Here is a 16,591-nt window from a genome sequence, read left to right on the forward strand (position 1 = left end):
ATCAAGCAAGATAGATTTATTTAAAAAGATTATGGGGCGGAAAACAAAATTAGTGCATTACTGCAACCAGATTTTATTTAGTTCAGAGAGTTTATTTACTGCAAAAATAGTAAAATATGACAGATATAATTCTTTTTTTTTGTCAAATAGCATTTTTACAGTAAAAATGCGAATACAAATAATTATAAAATCTTGGATCAGTACTTTAAATTTTTTACACTGTTTTTAGTGTAAAATCAAGTACTGAAGATATACAAGAATTTTTTTAGCTTCACTAAAAACAAATCTGTATCAATTTACAATTGCAGTGAAAAAGGTAGCAAATGTATAGGATTTGATAACAAAGATATAACAAACTAAAATCATGTTGTAAAGTAACTAGTAAAGTAATTAAAATGAAAATGAATTTATGCTTCATGTGTTTTTACTGATAATCCTTCATTATTTTAAATTCCTGAAAAACACCTTGTTAAAATAAATATTGGCACAATTTAAATAATTAAATTTTTTAAATTTTAGATATAAATGTATGACTAAATAAAAAATAATTACATTTTTATAAAAACTACTAATTTTTTCATATTACCATTTCAATTGAAAACATTTACAAAACAGAACATACATTTTGGAATCAAAAAATAAATTACTACAATCAAAAAAATAAAATAAAAATTTGTTATTTTCGATCATCGATTGTTTTTATAAACTCAGTTGCGGCTGTAAATTGCATCCACCAATAAGCATCCTCTCCACTCAATTGCTCTCCCAAGAAACTATTCACATATTGAACAGTAGATAGAAGATGGGAAGGGTTAGCCTAAAATTAAATTTTTATTTGAGATCCAAGGTTCAATACCCTATGCTTTCAATTTGGAGCATTTTTAAATAAGGTGATAGATTCAGAAAAAAAAAATTAATTAGCAGATTAATATTCTTAAAAATCATTAAGTGAATACTTTCCAAAACAAACAAAAACTCAATACAGACTTGGTGTTAATATCTAAACTCTAAAATCAGTGCACTAGCTTAAGATAAACAAATTAAAAAACCAAGCATAACAGAAAAAACTGGTTACTGTACTTTAATTAAAAACCCTTTAATAAAAAACCATTTATTTCCAAAAAAATGTTGCACAAATTATATTAAAATGCCCATTTTGAAATTTTGTTTTTGACCAAATGGTTTTCTGCTATATGGAATACCAGTAAAAACAAGTAACTCTTACCTTAATAAGAACAAACACTAACACCGGTGTAAAATCATCCGCACCGGGAGCCTCACTCTCGTCCGCTAACTTTAACAAGTGCATCACAGCTCTGCAACACTTGAGGGCAGAATTGAGCTTGCCACGTGGCGACCTGTGTGCCGCCAACGCGCTTGCCTCCCTCTGAGCACTTGGCCAGGGACATTCTTGAAGGTATTTTGCACGTACTTGTAAGGAGGGGTGGTCTGGAGTTATGACAATCGACAAGCGTGAAATGTGTTCGTGGAAGAGCCTTAAAAAAATAAGTTTTTTTTTTGATATTCAATGTGGTAAACTACTAACAGCATCATATTTGTTAAGTTACAACTCTTATTTTTGTCATTAACTAGTTATGTGCCACATGTTAAGATTTTTTATCTACTTTATGCATACCTTATTTATTTATTAGTTTAAGTTAATTGATAAATATGAGCCTCAATTGAGATTGGCCTTTGGGTTATCACATTTGTAAAACATTATAAATTCACAGGTATTGTTTTTAAGTGGTAAAAAACATTGGACATCACCAAGGTTCTGGGTTTAAATCCCACCAAATTAATGCCAGAGCATCCATGAATAGTGCACATATGCCTTAATCAATCTGTTATACATTTTTGCAAGTCAAAAAAAAAACAATTTGAAGGTTTATGATTACACAATAGTAATAATATTATCCCAAAGCTTATAAAGACAATTCGAAAGTAATACGGTACATGCTTTGAAGTTATTTTGTTAATAAATGTCAACAAAAAGGGTTAACAAAACTTACTGGTCTCTTAAAATATCGCCATCTCCATTTGGAAAGATAGCTTGTTTATAAATACTCGCAAAAATACATCGTTCGATGCAAATTTCAGCTTCGGCCAGTTGCTCTTTACTAGACCCTGTTAAAAATAATTCAACCGTTTTTTGTTTAAAAAGATCCTAAAGGAATCCTAGTTTAAAACTTTAGATAAAATGGTAACATTGCTTATTTGGTTTTAAGTTAAGTAACCATTTCTGCAAATTAGTAACGAAATAAATAAAAAAAAACTCGAATTACCAATTTAAACCCAAAAAAGTAATCCAACTTATGTAATAAAGTACATAAATAATTTATGTTTTATGCACAAATTTGCATTAGTTTAAACAAAAAATAAAAAATCAGTTTAAAAAAAAACAATTTAGTTTTTATAAATTTTACCAATCAAATAACACAGACAACCATTTTATTACCTTCCCACACAGGGTTTTCTACCAGTTGACCATACAACCAGCTTAAAAATTGACCAACCGAGCTGACTTTCTCATCGGAGGTGATACTCATCCGGAATCGATCCCGGAATTGGTTAAAGTAGGATTCCTGCTTCTTCATAAACAAGCGGACACACTGAGTGCTAAAATATCTCCTAAAAAAGATTGTTAATTATATTAGTTATAACAATATTTATGTTTTACTTTACATATAATTTTATAAAACCCCAGGTAAAATTCTAGAATACCTGTACAAGTTTTAAAATGATTGCCACATTTAAAAAAAAATCGACCACATGAACATTTCTTCGAATATCAAAATTTAAAAAAAAACATTTACCAAAATAAAGGTCAAAATTATTTTAAAAATAAAATGGCATTATTCAGGTTAGGGGAAGAAAAGATTAATAAAAGATGTATTAATTACGAAAATTCCGAAAAAAAATGTGTTTTTGGCCATATGGTTTTCTGTCAAATCCAAGGATATCCCAAATATTTTATTATTTAAAAAAGTTAATAAAATATTAACATAATCAATTGTTTCACCTGCACACAGTTTGGTCTCTCTCAGTACAAGCAGTTATATGTTTGAGGTAAGATGAAGCGGATAATAAATGTTGACGAGATCGAACCAGGTAAGCTATATAAGCCGACCTGTTCTTATAATCCCTCCACATTTCCTATAAAAAAAAAAACAGATTACAATCACTTGAAAAATTCAAAAGGTAAATGGTATTTCGAATCTTTAACATCTAACGAAATTTTTAATACAATTATTAAAAGTAAGAAAAAATTTTAGGTGAAGTTTATAGTTTGAATCAATTAACAGTATTAGCATTTTACAAGCAATGTTATCTCATATCAAGATTTTTACAAGCCATTAGACAATATATCTATGTTTTATTTTTATTTTTTTGTATATATCTTTATCCTCGGTGGGAAGGTTGAATGTGTGATCTAAACATAGAGTAACATCAGATACTTCGACCCAGTCTTGAGTTACCTGTGGCAGTTTGGGATATTATAGATTATAATTGCCCAAAAATTATGCTGCTGATTAAGTGCTGGCTCAGCAGGAGTTCATACCGTTTATAGCGCCTTACTCAAGGGCGCTACAGTATGAGAGCAGTGGGGATTAAACCCACGACCTCATGGTAGTGTAGCAAGTGTTCTTACCACTACACCACGCTGCCGGTAAAGCAATGGGACAACATATTAAATTTTTACAAGTCAATAGACAATAAATTAAAGTTTTTGTTCAAGCAACAAAAATAAATCAAAGTTTTTCTAAACAATGAAACAATATGCAAAGTTTTCGCAGGAAGTTGGACAATATGCAAACTTTTTCCCAAGCATTGGAATTATGTATCAAGTTTTTTTTTTAAGAATTGGACAGAAATTTACATAAATTTCAAATTATCTTTTAATACTAATATTTCATTTTAAATAGTAACAACTTTTTGCTAAATACCTGTATAAGATTCCTACACTGCTCATCATCTAAAGCCTTGATACATCTTATTACTTCATGTAGCTGAGCAATCCTTGATAAGTCCTGTAAGGTTAAAGCTTCAGCATGCTGAGATCTCAGAAAAGATAGAATTTGGTCGCGACATCTAAGTGGAAAAATTATAAAAAAAAATTAAATGAAAAAAAAAGTACTGGTATTGTATTTAAATTCAATATGTTTTTGTTTTACAAATTTAATTAGTATAAAAGTTTAAAAATACAAATACTTAACTTTACAGACAATTTTTATTCCAAATATTGCAATATTTTATTCTTTTTATAGTTACTAATACTTCATTTTTGACAATTTTTGCCTTTAGGTATTGCATATAAAGGCTAGTAATATGACATTTATCACATGATGGGTCACCACAAAATTATAAAATTTGCTAATTTATTGTTAAATTGAAAACCTAAACTTTTGAACAAACTTACTTGACCCTGTCAGGTGAATTTCTGTTATGTTCATGACCCAAATTAAACAACATAAAATTATGAGATTCAGAGTTCATCCCAGGAGACGCTCCTCCTAGAAGAAGAAGAGAAGCGGAAGGAGCTTCTGGGAGAGGTTGGGAAGAAGATAAAACAATCCGGAGCTTTCTCTTTGCATCTTCCTTCAGATTTTTTGTTTTTTTAACAACGTTATCACCAGGACATGAGGTAGAAATTGCTTTTTGGATCACAGGAACGGATGAGGAAGACATCCTCCAATCTCCGGAACCTAACTGGAGGGAGGAGGTGGAGGATGCCCCTCTGGTTGCCGTGGTTACTGTGTCGTCACTAAGTGGTGATTGGGCATCAGTGGCCGTTGAGCCACTTTGACTGAAAAAAATTATAATTTTCTTTATTAAAGCAATTTGTTATCAATTTTTTGTTCCATTACTTTTTTAGATATAAATGACCAAAAATAGAAGATAATATACCCTTATACAAGTGCTAATAATTAGTACAATTTTTTTTACATTATTTTTTTAAATACAACTACAGTTAACTATCTTAGATAAACGTTGAGAAGGGAGGAAATATAAATTTATAAAAAAAATGGTTTTTAAAAATTTAAATTACTTTTGTGAGTCATTTAAATCAGATTGATAACTAGCCCCATGCAGAGTTTCAAGCGTCGAGTTTAATTGGCTGTCATGCTCTGGTGATTTCAGGTCAGCTGACTTATTTAGGTCGTGATTGGATGACACTTTTTTCATGTATTTCTGCATTATATCCTCACCCGGCGATAAATTCTGACAAAAAAATATTAAAAAAAATTTTTTAGGACAATTTTTTTTACTAATACAGTATTATTTTTAAATATCATTTGTAACTTTTCAAGATTATTTTATATTAATATTATATCATATTTAAAACAAGCTTTTTTACCTCAGTGTTAATAACCTCTGTCTTCTTTTCAGGTTCTTCTGTAGAACCTAAAAAAAATAAAAAAATATTTATTTTTAATATTTTTAAAAATCTTATAAAGTTTTTAAATATGTAAGAAAAAGATTATTTGCTGTAAATTGTAAAAAAAATGCAAATTATTCAAACAGTTTATAAGTAATATTTTTTTCTTGTAAAATTTCAAATTTGTTTTTTTTAAATAAAATTCATATTAAAAAAAAATTACAAAAAGGGCGGCAGCGGGAATCAAGTCAACAACCTCCAGTACTTTTTTATAAAAACATTTTATTTAATACAAGCACAGTTGAAATTTTATATTTGTTTTATAAAGAAATGAACTTACTTAAAAATGGTTCAAAAAGACCACTCTGTCTTGGACTACTTCCATCTTGTTTCTTTTTTTTGGAAAAGTTTGAAAATCGATTTTTTTGCCACCAAGATTTTTTGCGATCCAAGCCTTTGTTTATTTGGGGTAGACTAGGTGAGTCCTTTAAAAAAAATTTTTTAATAAATTTAAAAATTTTGAAAATGTTTTTTAAATAAAAAGAGTTTTTACCAAAAATATAAAATTTAGCAAAATTTTGTATTAGTTAAAAATGATTATAACTTGCTTAGTTTTTATACCAATTAAATTAAAACAAAACAGTACTTTTTATGATTTATTTACCATTTCGACACTAGGTGATGCTGTCTCTTCTTTTTTATTTGAAGAATTTGATCCAATTTTTTTCACTGTGTTGGGATTTGGTTGATTTACTGTTGAAGCAGTAGGTGATGTAGCATCTTAAAAATAATAAAAAATTGAATTGGCATTTTTACAAATTTGGCCTTAATCATTGCCACTTTTTAATACCAGTAGTCTTGAGTTTATTTCCAACTGCCACCCTTTTTTTTAGTTCGATCAATCATATTACTAACTCAGTCTCTAAGCTTAAAACTAATTAACCAAAAATCAATGCAAATGTATTTAAGAAAAAATAACTTAATTGTACCTGATTGAATGTCCACTAACGTTTCATCCACATTATTCATGTTAAAATTATTTGGTGGGAAACTAGGGTTAACTAGGAGGTCAGGGATGTCAGATTTTGCTTAAAAAAATGCAAATTTAGTATTTTAAAGAAATAAATCATATATTTAAAAAATAAACAACTGTATTAAATGATAATATATTTAAAAAAACATGAATTCTGCTGTAATAGATGTTTTTTAATGAACAATCCAATGGAACTTAGTAACTGATATACATATGTATGTTTAATTTACAGGCAATTAATTTACAGGCAAATACTAGCTGCAAGGTGCATTTATATTACAACAAAAAAAGTCCCTGCTGTAGAGCAGGGTATCAACTAGTACAAAATAAATATATCAAAAACACTTCTTACCTGGAGTTGAATTGGAATTTTTGCTTAAATCGCTGCTGTTAGGATTGGAAAGCGGATCAAAATCTTTCAAAATTTCTGCATTGCTCACTTGCTTGGTTTGAACTGGAATAAAAGCAGAAGACGGGTTGTGATTCATCGTATTTTGTGACGGCTTTTCTTCCCATGCTATCAGATGGGTGCTGTCCACAGCTGTAGGATTTTCATCTTTAGTTTGTTTCTTGTAGGGTGAACGTTTTATTGTGTTTATGTGATCGGTGAACTGCATCAGGGTGTCAGAATCCGACTCGCTGTTACTTGTCTCGATTTTCGTGTTTGGAATCTTCCATCCGACAGATTTTTCCTCTTTAGTCTTTGCACTTTTTTCCCGTTTTAACTTCTCGTCAAATGACACAGATGTCTTGATGACCTCAGCTTTCTCGTGTTTAAATTTGGATGTGGAAGCTGTTAAAACTGATGTCTGAGTGTTCTGAATTTTAATCGACGATACGACCAATGATGATGTCACTGTTGATGATGTCATCATCGCAACAGGCGACTGACTTGTTTGGAAGTGGAGTCTCGGAGAGGGAGAGGCACTGGAGTTGACTTTTGGCCGATCTTCAGAACTGTTGGAGGAGCTACCTCCGATCCCATGAGCAGATTCTCCTCGAGTAAGGAGATCCTCCGCATCCGGACTAATGCTATTTGGTCCTTTACCAAAACTTCTTTCTGATCCACCTTGTTCTTCTCCAACTAAAAATATATCTTTTTTAAATATATAGAAATTTAAATAAAACATTAGAAAACAATCTACATACCCTTAGCTTGATTGCTTTCAGACACAAGGGAAAGTCCCGAGACCCCACTAAACCCAGATGCAGCACTCAATCCTGGGGTGCTTGCTCGGGATCGATTATCCTCCATAGCGTCTTCGGTTGGCTAAAAATAATTAAACATTTGTTAAAAAGTGCTGAGGTCAGTAAATTAAAAAAAATTTATTGTTTATACTATTTTTTAAATTTTAGAGAATAGTTTTCCTTACTGGATTTCCAGACTCAGATTCAAGCTCCTGTAGCCGGACTTCTGGTCTCATATCTGGAGGTTCGCTGTCACTTGGAAGGACTTCTACACTCCAAACATCACTTCTTGTGTCTTCATCTCTGGCAAGAGCTAAGAATGAACTAATAGAACCTGATTGAGCTCTGAAAAGTTTTGAAATTCGTGTTACAAAAATAAACCAAAAAATTATTTTAAACTGTTGATCTTTATTTAAGTATTGTCATAAGCCTACACTTAAACAGGAGACCACAAAAAATTGCAAAAATTGAAAGACAATTATTATTTACATTAGAGTAACCTTAAACTAAGTTTACAAGGATACTAATTCTAAAACTAATTTTAAACAATAATTTACCTAATGTGCTCAGCAGGATCTTCTGCAATCTCCCTTAACCTCTCGGACTGCGACTCCTGCTCAGCCGGAGCTTCCGAGTCAGAGGCGTACACATCCATGCTCCATGTTTCTGATCTCGCATCCACTGCTCCCTGACCCCCTAGTGACCCAGATTCGTCTCTTCTTAACCCACCTGTGACCCCAGGGTCAGCAAACCTGACCCCTAGTTCTTGTCGGATTTCGAATTTACGCATCTTGTCTTCAATACTCTCTCTAAAATAAAAAAGAAATTAAAAATAAATTTTCGGAAAATAATTTACAAATATATTAAAAAAATTAAAGGTAACACTAAATATTGAATAAAAAGTGTTAAATGTTACCTTGAAGTTGGCAGTTTTCTTCTCAAGTCCTTAAGAGCTTCGTCATTGTTCGCATGAGTCACACTTTCAAGATCTCCTCCCTCCTCTTCCTCTTCCTGAATTCAAATATATAAAAAAAATTAATTAAATATTTTGCCTTTTTTCTACTTTTTTCTGTTAACAAAATAAAAAAAGTAAACCTGATTTCCATGGGAACTGGCAGCATGGAAACTGCTGGCATCATCGTTGGGAACCTCCTCTGCTTGATCCATGTCCATGGAGGAGGAGCCGGAGGTCCTGGAGATCCCATCTTCCGTTGGAAGTTCCTGTCCAATCTCACTCATATCTGAACCTGATCAAAATAATTTAAACAAAATTAGATTTTTAAAATAATATTTAAATTAGTTTAATTAAAATTGCATAAACAAAAAAGTATTTACCCAATACATAGATTAAGTAGTTACCCAATTTTACTGAAACCCATTTGAAATTTGTTTAATTAAATTCATTTATTTTAAAAAGCTAATGTTTGAGGTTAAATAATTAAATATTTGAATAGCATTCTTAACCTCCAGAGTAGACAGAGAAGCGGGATCTTTTCTCCATTCCTTCTGCCTCTGTCAGAGAGTTTGTGTCCATGGGAGGATTCTCTGGGAGGTTGGAGGTGGATTGATGATTATCTTGCATCTCCATCACCTTGGAAACAAAAGTGAAAATTTTTTTACAAAATGGAAACTTAACTTAAGTAGAAAAATATATTGATGTGTTTAGTCAGACTACTATTAAAAAATCTAGTAAAATAAAATCTGTATATTCAATAAAGCTAATGGAAAACACTATTTATTTAAATGTTAAACTTATAGAATTTTAAAATAATAAAAACTGCGTATGTGCAGATAAATTACAGGAGCAACTATTATTTGCAAGTTTCAATTATATTACTACAAATAAAACATAACCTTTTGTGTGGGTATTTAACTAGTAATAACATGTACATTAAAATATTCAAAAACACAAATCAAAATAAATTAAATACATAAACAATTTATTTACAAATAAACAAACAATGCTAAAACTATTTACTAAAATTGTTTAACCTAATTTGAACACAATAGTTAACAAAAAGCTAAGTTCACTTTTATTTTAACTTACCTCATTTTCAGGTATGGTACCAGGAGGTTCCTGTGAAGAATTTGTATTTGAATTGATTGAAATAACTAGAACAACATCATTATAGTCAGGTCCAATATCTAAAAAAATGAGAAAAAAATATAATCTTTTATAATAAAGCATTTTGGCAATTTAAATTAAATGTCTCGAAAAAAAACTACCCTTTGTCGTGCCAAGTAAAAATTAAAGTAATTTTGTAAACTGTCAAATGGGTTAAAATGCAGTTAATGAAAAAAACTTAAGAAAATATAACAATGATACAATAAAATAATGAAGTGCGTTACACAATATGTTCTTTTCTACAAATTTATAAAAAAGAAATTAAATTCGATTTTACCTCCAGGACAATCCTCTCCTTCCTCCTCATCTCTTTTCGAAGATCTCCCTTTTGCTAAATATTAAAAAGTCGAAGTGTAAATCTGTTCAAACAGCTTCTTAAAAACTATACACTTATCGAGTGGATATCAAGGCCAATTTTTAAAGTTAGTTATTTTAAAAATGTTTAAATACAGTAGTTTGTTATTTTAATAAATTTAAGAAAGAAATCTTAGCTGAAATTCGAAACTGTAAAAATTGTTTAAATTTTGAATTGAAAAAATTACCTTTCGCTGCTTTAGGTGTTTTCTTAGCCCCATTGTTAATATTAAGTAGATCACCAGTCGAGCCACCAGATGGAGGTAAGGGATCAGACCCACCACTTGAACCACTTCCTCTTTTTCGAGCTAAAAAAATTTATGAAAAATAAAACACTAATAAAAATATTAAAAAAATGAAAGAAATTCTGAAAATGTGCTTTTGAGAAATATATGTTATTAATGCATTGATTGTTTTACTTTATATTACATTTTGACATTTTTTTTCAGGTTTTCCGTGCATTAATAAATATAAATAAAAAGATATACCAGAAATATTACATTATTGTGACGGAAAAAAATTAATTTCAAGATTTAAAACATGCCGTACGTATGAATGTTTTCATAAAGATTTTAAGTATATTATGACATTGTCACCGAACCCATACTATTTGAGTTGACTCCCCCATACCAACAAATTATGTATTTAATTTTTTCTTTAAAAAAGTTTTATCCCAAATAACAAATTACACTTTATTTGTATTTAACAAAAAATGAAGACTTTTAAGTGATCCTATTCTTTTAAACAAAATTACCTTCTTCAACATTATTGGATTGATTTGTTTTTGTTTCGGTTTTTAACATACAAGCTGGAGGTGAGGTTGGTAGATGAGATAATATTTCTGCTAATGACGATTGATCAACTCCACGAACATCTGATTGCTAATAAAATAAATTATAAAAACTAATCAAACAAGAAAATAATCCGAAAAATATATTGCAAAAGCTAGAAAGGTAAAATAAAAAAAATCAATCGTAAGCTGCCAAAAAATATTTAAAAATTTTTTTTTTTCTTTTAGATATAATAAATCTTAGTGGATAATATATATGTATGTTAAATTTAAAAGCTTTTAAAATAAAAACTATTGTAGAGTGTAAGTTGTTTATCATAGGCATATATTACTTGCGAGTTTTAAAAATATTTAGTTTCAAAATACAATTTTACTGACCTGTATTTCATTAAGGAACTGCACAAGTTGAGATAACTGATTAACAGTGAAATGAACAGCAGATGACACATAACCATGTGGTGAGCTATGAGTTGATGGCACCCCATCCGAGTTACAGGATTCTATAACACTGTCTATTAAAGCCTGCATAGGAACCTTAAAAAATAAAAAAAAATAACCTTAAAAAAATTTAAATTGGTGGTTTTTAGTGTAGAGTTTTATAAAGATATTTTTAAGTTTTGTAGCCTAATTATATAACATTCAAAAAAATTTTTTTGGGACTTAGTTTTTTTAAATTTAGTTTTAATTAAAAATTTTAATTTATTTTAGTTAAATATAAAAAACAATAAAAACATGATTTATTATTACATTTTAAATTTAAAAATATTAATTTTAGCTCCTTAAAATTGCAAACTAAATAAGCATTTAATTTATTTAAGTATATAAATTATTTTTTTATAAAAATTACCTTATCTAGTTCCATATTTGCAAAGAATTTTTTAGATTGTTGATTTCCTTCTTGCTTATGTGCCATAACCTGTAATACCTATTAAAAAAACAATATCTAATAAGGTTAACTGAGCATAATAATTTAAAAAACTTTAATTTATTAACAATTTAAAAAGAAAAGTAAAAAAAAATTATTTTACATTTTTACAATTTTTTTGCATACCAACAAAAATTAAAATATCATTTAAAAAATTTTTAGTTGGAAAAAAATTTTAAATCATAAAAATATTATATTAACTGATTGAAGAAAAATGTTAATTTTTACAAACCTGGGCTATCTGCATGAGATTATCTCTCGTTACATCACTGACTGGGGCTTCCCCTGTGATCCCATGTAACTCTGGGTTAACAATTGCTGGTGACACAAACTGTTGGAGAAGGAAATCAGCTGACAGAGATCTGGCAACATTTTCTGATACAAGTCCTAGAATAAAAAAGGATTTGAAGAAGCATTGCCAACACAGCTACATTTAAAACATAGTTTCTTTAAAATTTGCAAGTAAGTGAGAATATTCTATATAACGAATATATAAGACCAATTTAAGGCATTTAGAATAAAAAAATCAGCTAATTGTGGTGTGTGGGTAAAATAAGCATATTTTATTTGAGACTTTGTTGCAACAGGGGTTTTGGTGACCATGCCATAACATACTTAAAATCTTTATGGAAACATTAATACTTTTGGCATGTTTTAAATCATTAAATTGATTTTGTCATTTTTTCCCGTTGCATTGTTGTAATATCAATTGTATATCATATTTATTATTTACTTTTATCAATGTGCGAAAAACCAAAAAAAAAAAAACAGCAGCCTGTAGGGTGGGCAATCAACTAGTTTTTCAAACAAACAATATTTCTCTATGTTTTTTTTTGAAAAAAAAAGTAAATTACTCTTACCTGCATCCTTAACAATATGATAAGCTCTTGCTATGATCCAACCAAGACTTTGTGGAAAACAAGACATAGCAGAAGTGAGGCTTTCAACAAACGATAAACAAATTCGAGACAGATTTTTCTCCGTCTCAATTACATGTTCTTTCAACTTAGCCTGTTGAAAACATTGTCAAATCAGAAAAATGTAAAATTTGATACTGAAGCAATAAATAAAAGCAGTAATTTGCTGGCTCTATGTAATTAGTTTTGTCCAGTTAACAAGCTACCATTTTATTGTTTATCATAACTTTATCGCAACAAACGTTTGTCTTAACTGCACAAAAAAAAGTTTTTTTCTTTTCAAGGTTTATAAAATAAATGTTAGGTTGTTTAATAAAAAATGTTAATTATATAAAGCATTAAATAAAAATGTAGTTGTTAGATATAATTACTAACTATATTATCGTCATCATGACAAGGCAAATATTGGCATAATACAAATTTAACTTCAATATTAATTTGTTCCCTTGATGTGCAAACAAAAAAAAGAGATTTTTTTTATTTTCAATTTCTTACTTGAAAATTGGGTTCTGATTGATTACCAAATCTTTTCTCAATCTCACTTTTACTCAAGCGATCTAAAATCTTGTTCGGATTGGTCTCAAGAAGCAATTCTGAATCCATTACAACCTGTTACACAATAACAATATTAAGTTAAAAAATAACCAATGAAAATTTAGTGTAGTCGCATAAAAACTTATGTAATTAAATCCCATCACTTTGGAATATGTAAAGGTAGTTTGATCACAGTTTAAATTATGTTTTGTAATTGAAAATGCAATTATATTGGTTTTATACAGCTTAATCTTAACAAAATTTGGCAGCATGGTGTAGTTGTTGGGACAGTTGGCTTTACTACATAAGGTCATGAGTTTGATTCCCACTGTTTCGAGCCTAATCACAATGTCATGGTAACCATAGATAAAATGTTAAAGTTATTTTACCCTGCAGAGCCCCAAAAACAACAGATTGATTAGTAAATATTAGTAATATAATGAGATGAATATTTTAGAAAATTGCAGAATTAAATTAAAACTAAGCCAAGGAACCCATATTACAATTCATTAGTCAATCATTTCACAAACATGACTAAAAACTTTACAAAATCAACATTAAAAAATTTTTTTTTTAATCTAAAAATTTAATTTACAACTGTTAATTTACCTCCATAATTGGTTGATGTAGTGCAGCAGTTAAAAACAGTTTTCCAGATAATAAAGATTCTGTAAACAACCTAAAAAAATATAACACTTAAAAAAATAAGACAATCTAGAATTTTTGTTACATAAACATTGTAACATTTACTTTGTATAACTTTAAAAAAAGCATTAAAAATAGCTAAATAGTTAAACTAAATATTTTGAATAGTTCCAATAAAAATAACGTGACCAGCTTAAATAAATATAACAACAAAAGCTGCTGAAAATTTCCCCATACTCATAGTTCAACTATTTACCTAAACACTACACAGAATGTGCAGCTTCCTTTCTGTAATAACCTTCTCGGTTCTTCCTCATTGGCAAGTTGAAGCAACAACAATGTCTCCATTAACTAAATAAAAAAATATATATTGAAAAATAAAAACAAATTTCAAAATTAAAAAACCTAAGTTTTTATTTACTGGTATTTACTTTTATTTTATTAATAAAATAATTAGCCTAAAAAACTTAATTTTAAACTACTATTAGATTGGGTAAATACTTTTAAAAAAGTATCCGCAAAAAATTGCGATTTAATTACTTTAGTTAATTTGCTGGATAGGCTATTTTTTTACTAAACTTCAATATGTAATAATACTTATCAAAAATGACCACTTAATAATCAAGAAATATATACAAAAAAAATTTCTTTAATTTTAACAAACCGCTTATAACTCACCTCCAACAAAGACCTATGGTCATCAGTGATAATACTGTTGCCATAGCAGCCAAGAACAATGGTCCTAGCAACCTCCTGAGTGCAATCAATTCCAAGTTTGTCACCGTAAGCCAGGCAAGCTGCAGCGAGTGTGGGGTTGTTTAAAAATTCCTAGAAAAATAGTAAAATGAGTTAGAAAAAATGTAGTTTCTTTAAAATATCTTTTAAGCTTTGATGTAAGAAGGCTAATTTAATAGCTTATTAATTGAGCTACTTTTATTACCATAGCCCATTTTTGGGTTGCATTTTGATGTTATTACTTTACATAATTTATGATTACCAAAAAAATCATGTTTAATTAGTGCTGTATTTACGATTGCATCAGACAGCCTGTTGTTAAACATCATTATTGATTTTTTTGTTTTGACTTATATCAAAGTGGGTATACTTTACAACATAAAACATATTAAGAAACAAGCTATGGCTAGGATAAAACTAAGATCCAAAAATTACTCAATTTCTGCTGTACTGATTGTATTTTATTAACAATCACAATATACTAATTTGGTTTAATTAACTGTTAACCCTCAAAACATTAAAATCAATAAATACAATACATATCCTATTAGGAAAACGAACTTCAAATTATACCTTATTAAAAAGTTTGAAGCTTTCAATACTTAGTTTTTGAGTGTAGCGTTAATTTTGTAAATAAATACCTCCAGAAATTGGCTGTACATTGATTCTTGGTATCCCAATACCTTGTATGCATCAACAAATTGAATAGAATCAAGCTGGTTCGACCTTCGGCTACATGTTGTGGGTTTTGCTGATAATAACCAAGTTTAGTCATTTTAATTGAGTCATAAATGTTTTACTTTTACCTGTGCAGAATGACCACACATATTGGGTGTGTTAATAAAAAAGTTATTACCATATATGTAACTATCCAGGTATTACATGTTTTGTGCAAAGCACATCAAAATATTAACAACTAACATACGAAGCATATATATACTAAATTTAAAAATATTAAAAAAAATAAAGTTATGAGTATTTTAATGAACTGATAACGAAGACTAACAGAATATCTAAATATTTTATTCAATTAAATTTTGATTTAAATACGATACTGTTCACATGAATGTGCTTATTTAAATTTTGATTGCATATAACCCCAATTAAGTTTTCAATTAATTATAGCAAGTGCCCTTTTAAGTACAACTTACTTGAAACAATTTAACAGAGAAAAAAAACTTTTAATAAAAGTTTTGAATTTTGGTTGACTTTCGTTACCCCAACCCAGTATGTAGTTTGGCTTTGCCAGTTTTGAAAAGTGTTAACTTTATCTATTGCCTATTTTACTTTTTTATTCAATTAAACAAATATTTTTGCTGTTATAATAACTTATATTTTACCAGTGTTAATAACTAGCTTGTTAAGATTTAAATAATGTTGTCTCGTCTTCCAAAATGAGTGGGAAAGTTGCTCAGCATTTAATCTAACTTGTTCGTTCAGTTTCCATATTGTTTCCTACACACGAACAACAACAAATAAGAATTAATTACCTTATCATAAATTATTTCACGAAAGATAATAAATTAAATTAAAAAATCATATAAAATATTGATATATAGGTTTTAATAACAACTGCTAGTTGTCCTTTTGATAATTCGAATTAGAAAAAACAGAATTATATTTTTTTATTGATGGTAATATAGAAAAATGAACAGTGTAAAATACATTTGCATTAAATATTTATACCACACTGTTACCTGTTCAGATTTGATGAACAGTTTTTCCTCATGCAGTCTTCGTGCCAATTCCAATAACCCCGACATTTTAAACAGATGTTTTAATATATTTAGATTAACATTTTTTTACTACAGGTATTTTAGTATACTCTGAAACCAGTTTAAGAAAAATTTTATGATTGTTGTTAAAATCGTAACCAAATTTAATTGATGTCTACTTATAAACATAATTTTAACCTTACATTATTTTAAAGTTTGTAAAACTAAAAAAGATCGAAAATACAGCAAT

At 28.8% G+C, this 16,591-nt stretch overlaps 1 protein-coding gene across 1 annotated transcript; it reads right to left on the reverse strand.

The window, feature by feature from the left end:
* Positions 1–42: 42 nt before the first annotated feature.
* Positions 43–16,467, reverse strand: LOC145743115 (GTPase-activating protein and VPS9 domain-containing protein 1-like). Its single transcript, XM_082561012.1, has 34 exons — positions 16,324–16,467; positions 15,967–16,081; positions 15,268–15,377; positions 14,570–14,719; positions 14,148–14,242; positions 13,856–13,925; positions 13,208–13,321; positions 12,656–12,806; positions 12,028–12,182; positions 11,718–11,795; positions 11,249–11,404; positions 10,835–10,961; positions 10,269–10,388; positions 10,004–10,057; positions 9,649–9,746; positions 9,066–9,192; positions 8,697–8,848; positions 8,518–8,612; positions 8,159–8,410; positions 7,787–7,946; positions 7,563–7,683; positions 6,766–7,497; positions 6,370–6,468; positions 6,045–6,160; positions 5,721–5,865; positions 5,360–5,406; positions 5,051–5,223; positions 4,421–4,807; positions 3,948–4,092; positions 3,023–3,156; positions 2,459–2,631; positions 2,013–2,127; positions 1,226–1,496; positions 43–817 (listed from the first exon to the last, which is right to left on the reverse strand). Exons 1-34 carry the CDS (start codon positions 16,387–16,389, stop codon positions 677–679), a joined length of 5,244 nt encoding a protein of 1,747 aa, XP_082417138.1. The 5' UTR covers positions 16,390–16,467; the 3' UTR covers positions 43–676.
* Positions 16,468–16,591: the final 124 nt, after the last annotated feature.

The sequence above is a fragment of the Corella eumyota genome, chromosome 2 (genome assembly GCF_963082875.1).
Source record: "Corella eumyota chromosome 2, kaCorEumy4.1, whole genome shotgun sequence".
Taxonomy (NCBI): Eukaryota; Metazoa; Chordata; class Ascidiacea; order Phlebobranchia; family Corellidae; genus Corella; species Corella eumyota.

What these genes read in the sequence shown, in the direction of transcription:
- LOC145743115 (XM_082561012.1), bottom strand. Translation starts at nt 16,389, where the DNA reads ATGTCGGGGTTATTGGAATTGGCACGAAGACTGCATGAGGAAAAACTG. An exon ending in AGAAAACTGCCAACTTCAAG is followed by an intron (nt 8,411 to 8,517) that starts GTAACATTTAAC and finishes TTTTTATTTTAG; the next exon opens with AGAGAGTATTGAAGACAAGA. An exon ending in TCTTTTTGAACCATTTTTAA is followed by an intron (nt 5,407 to 5,720) that starts GTAAGTTCATTT and finishes TATTTTTTTTAG; the next exon opens with GTTCTACAGAAGAACCTGAA.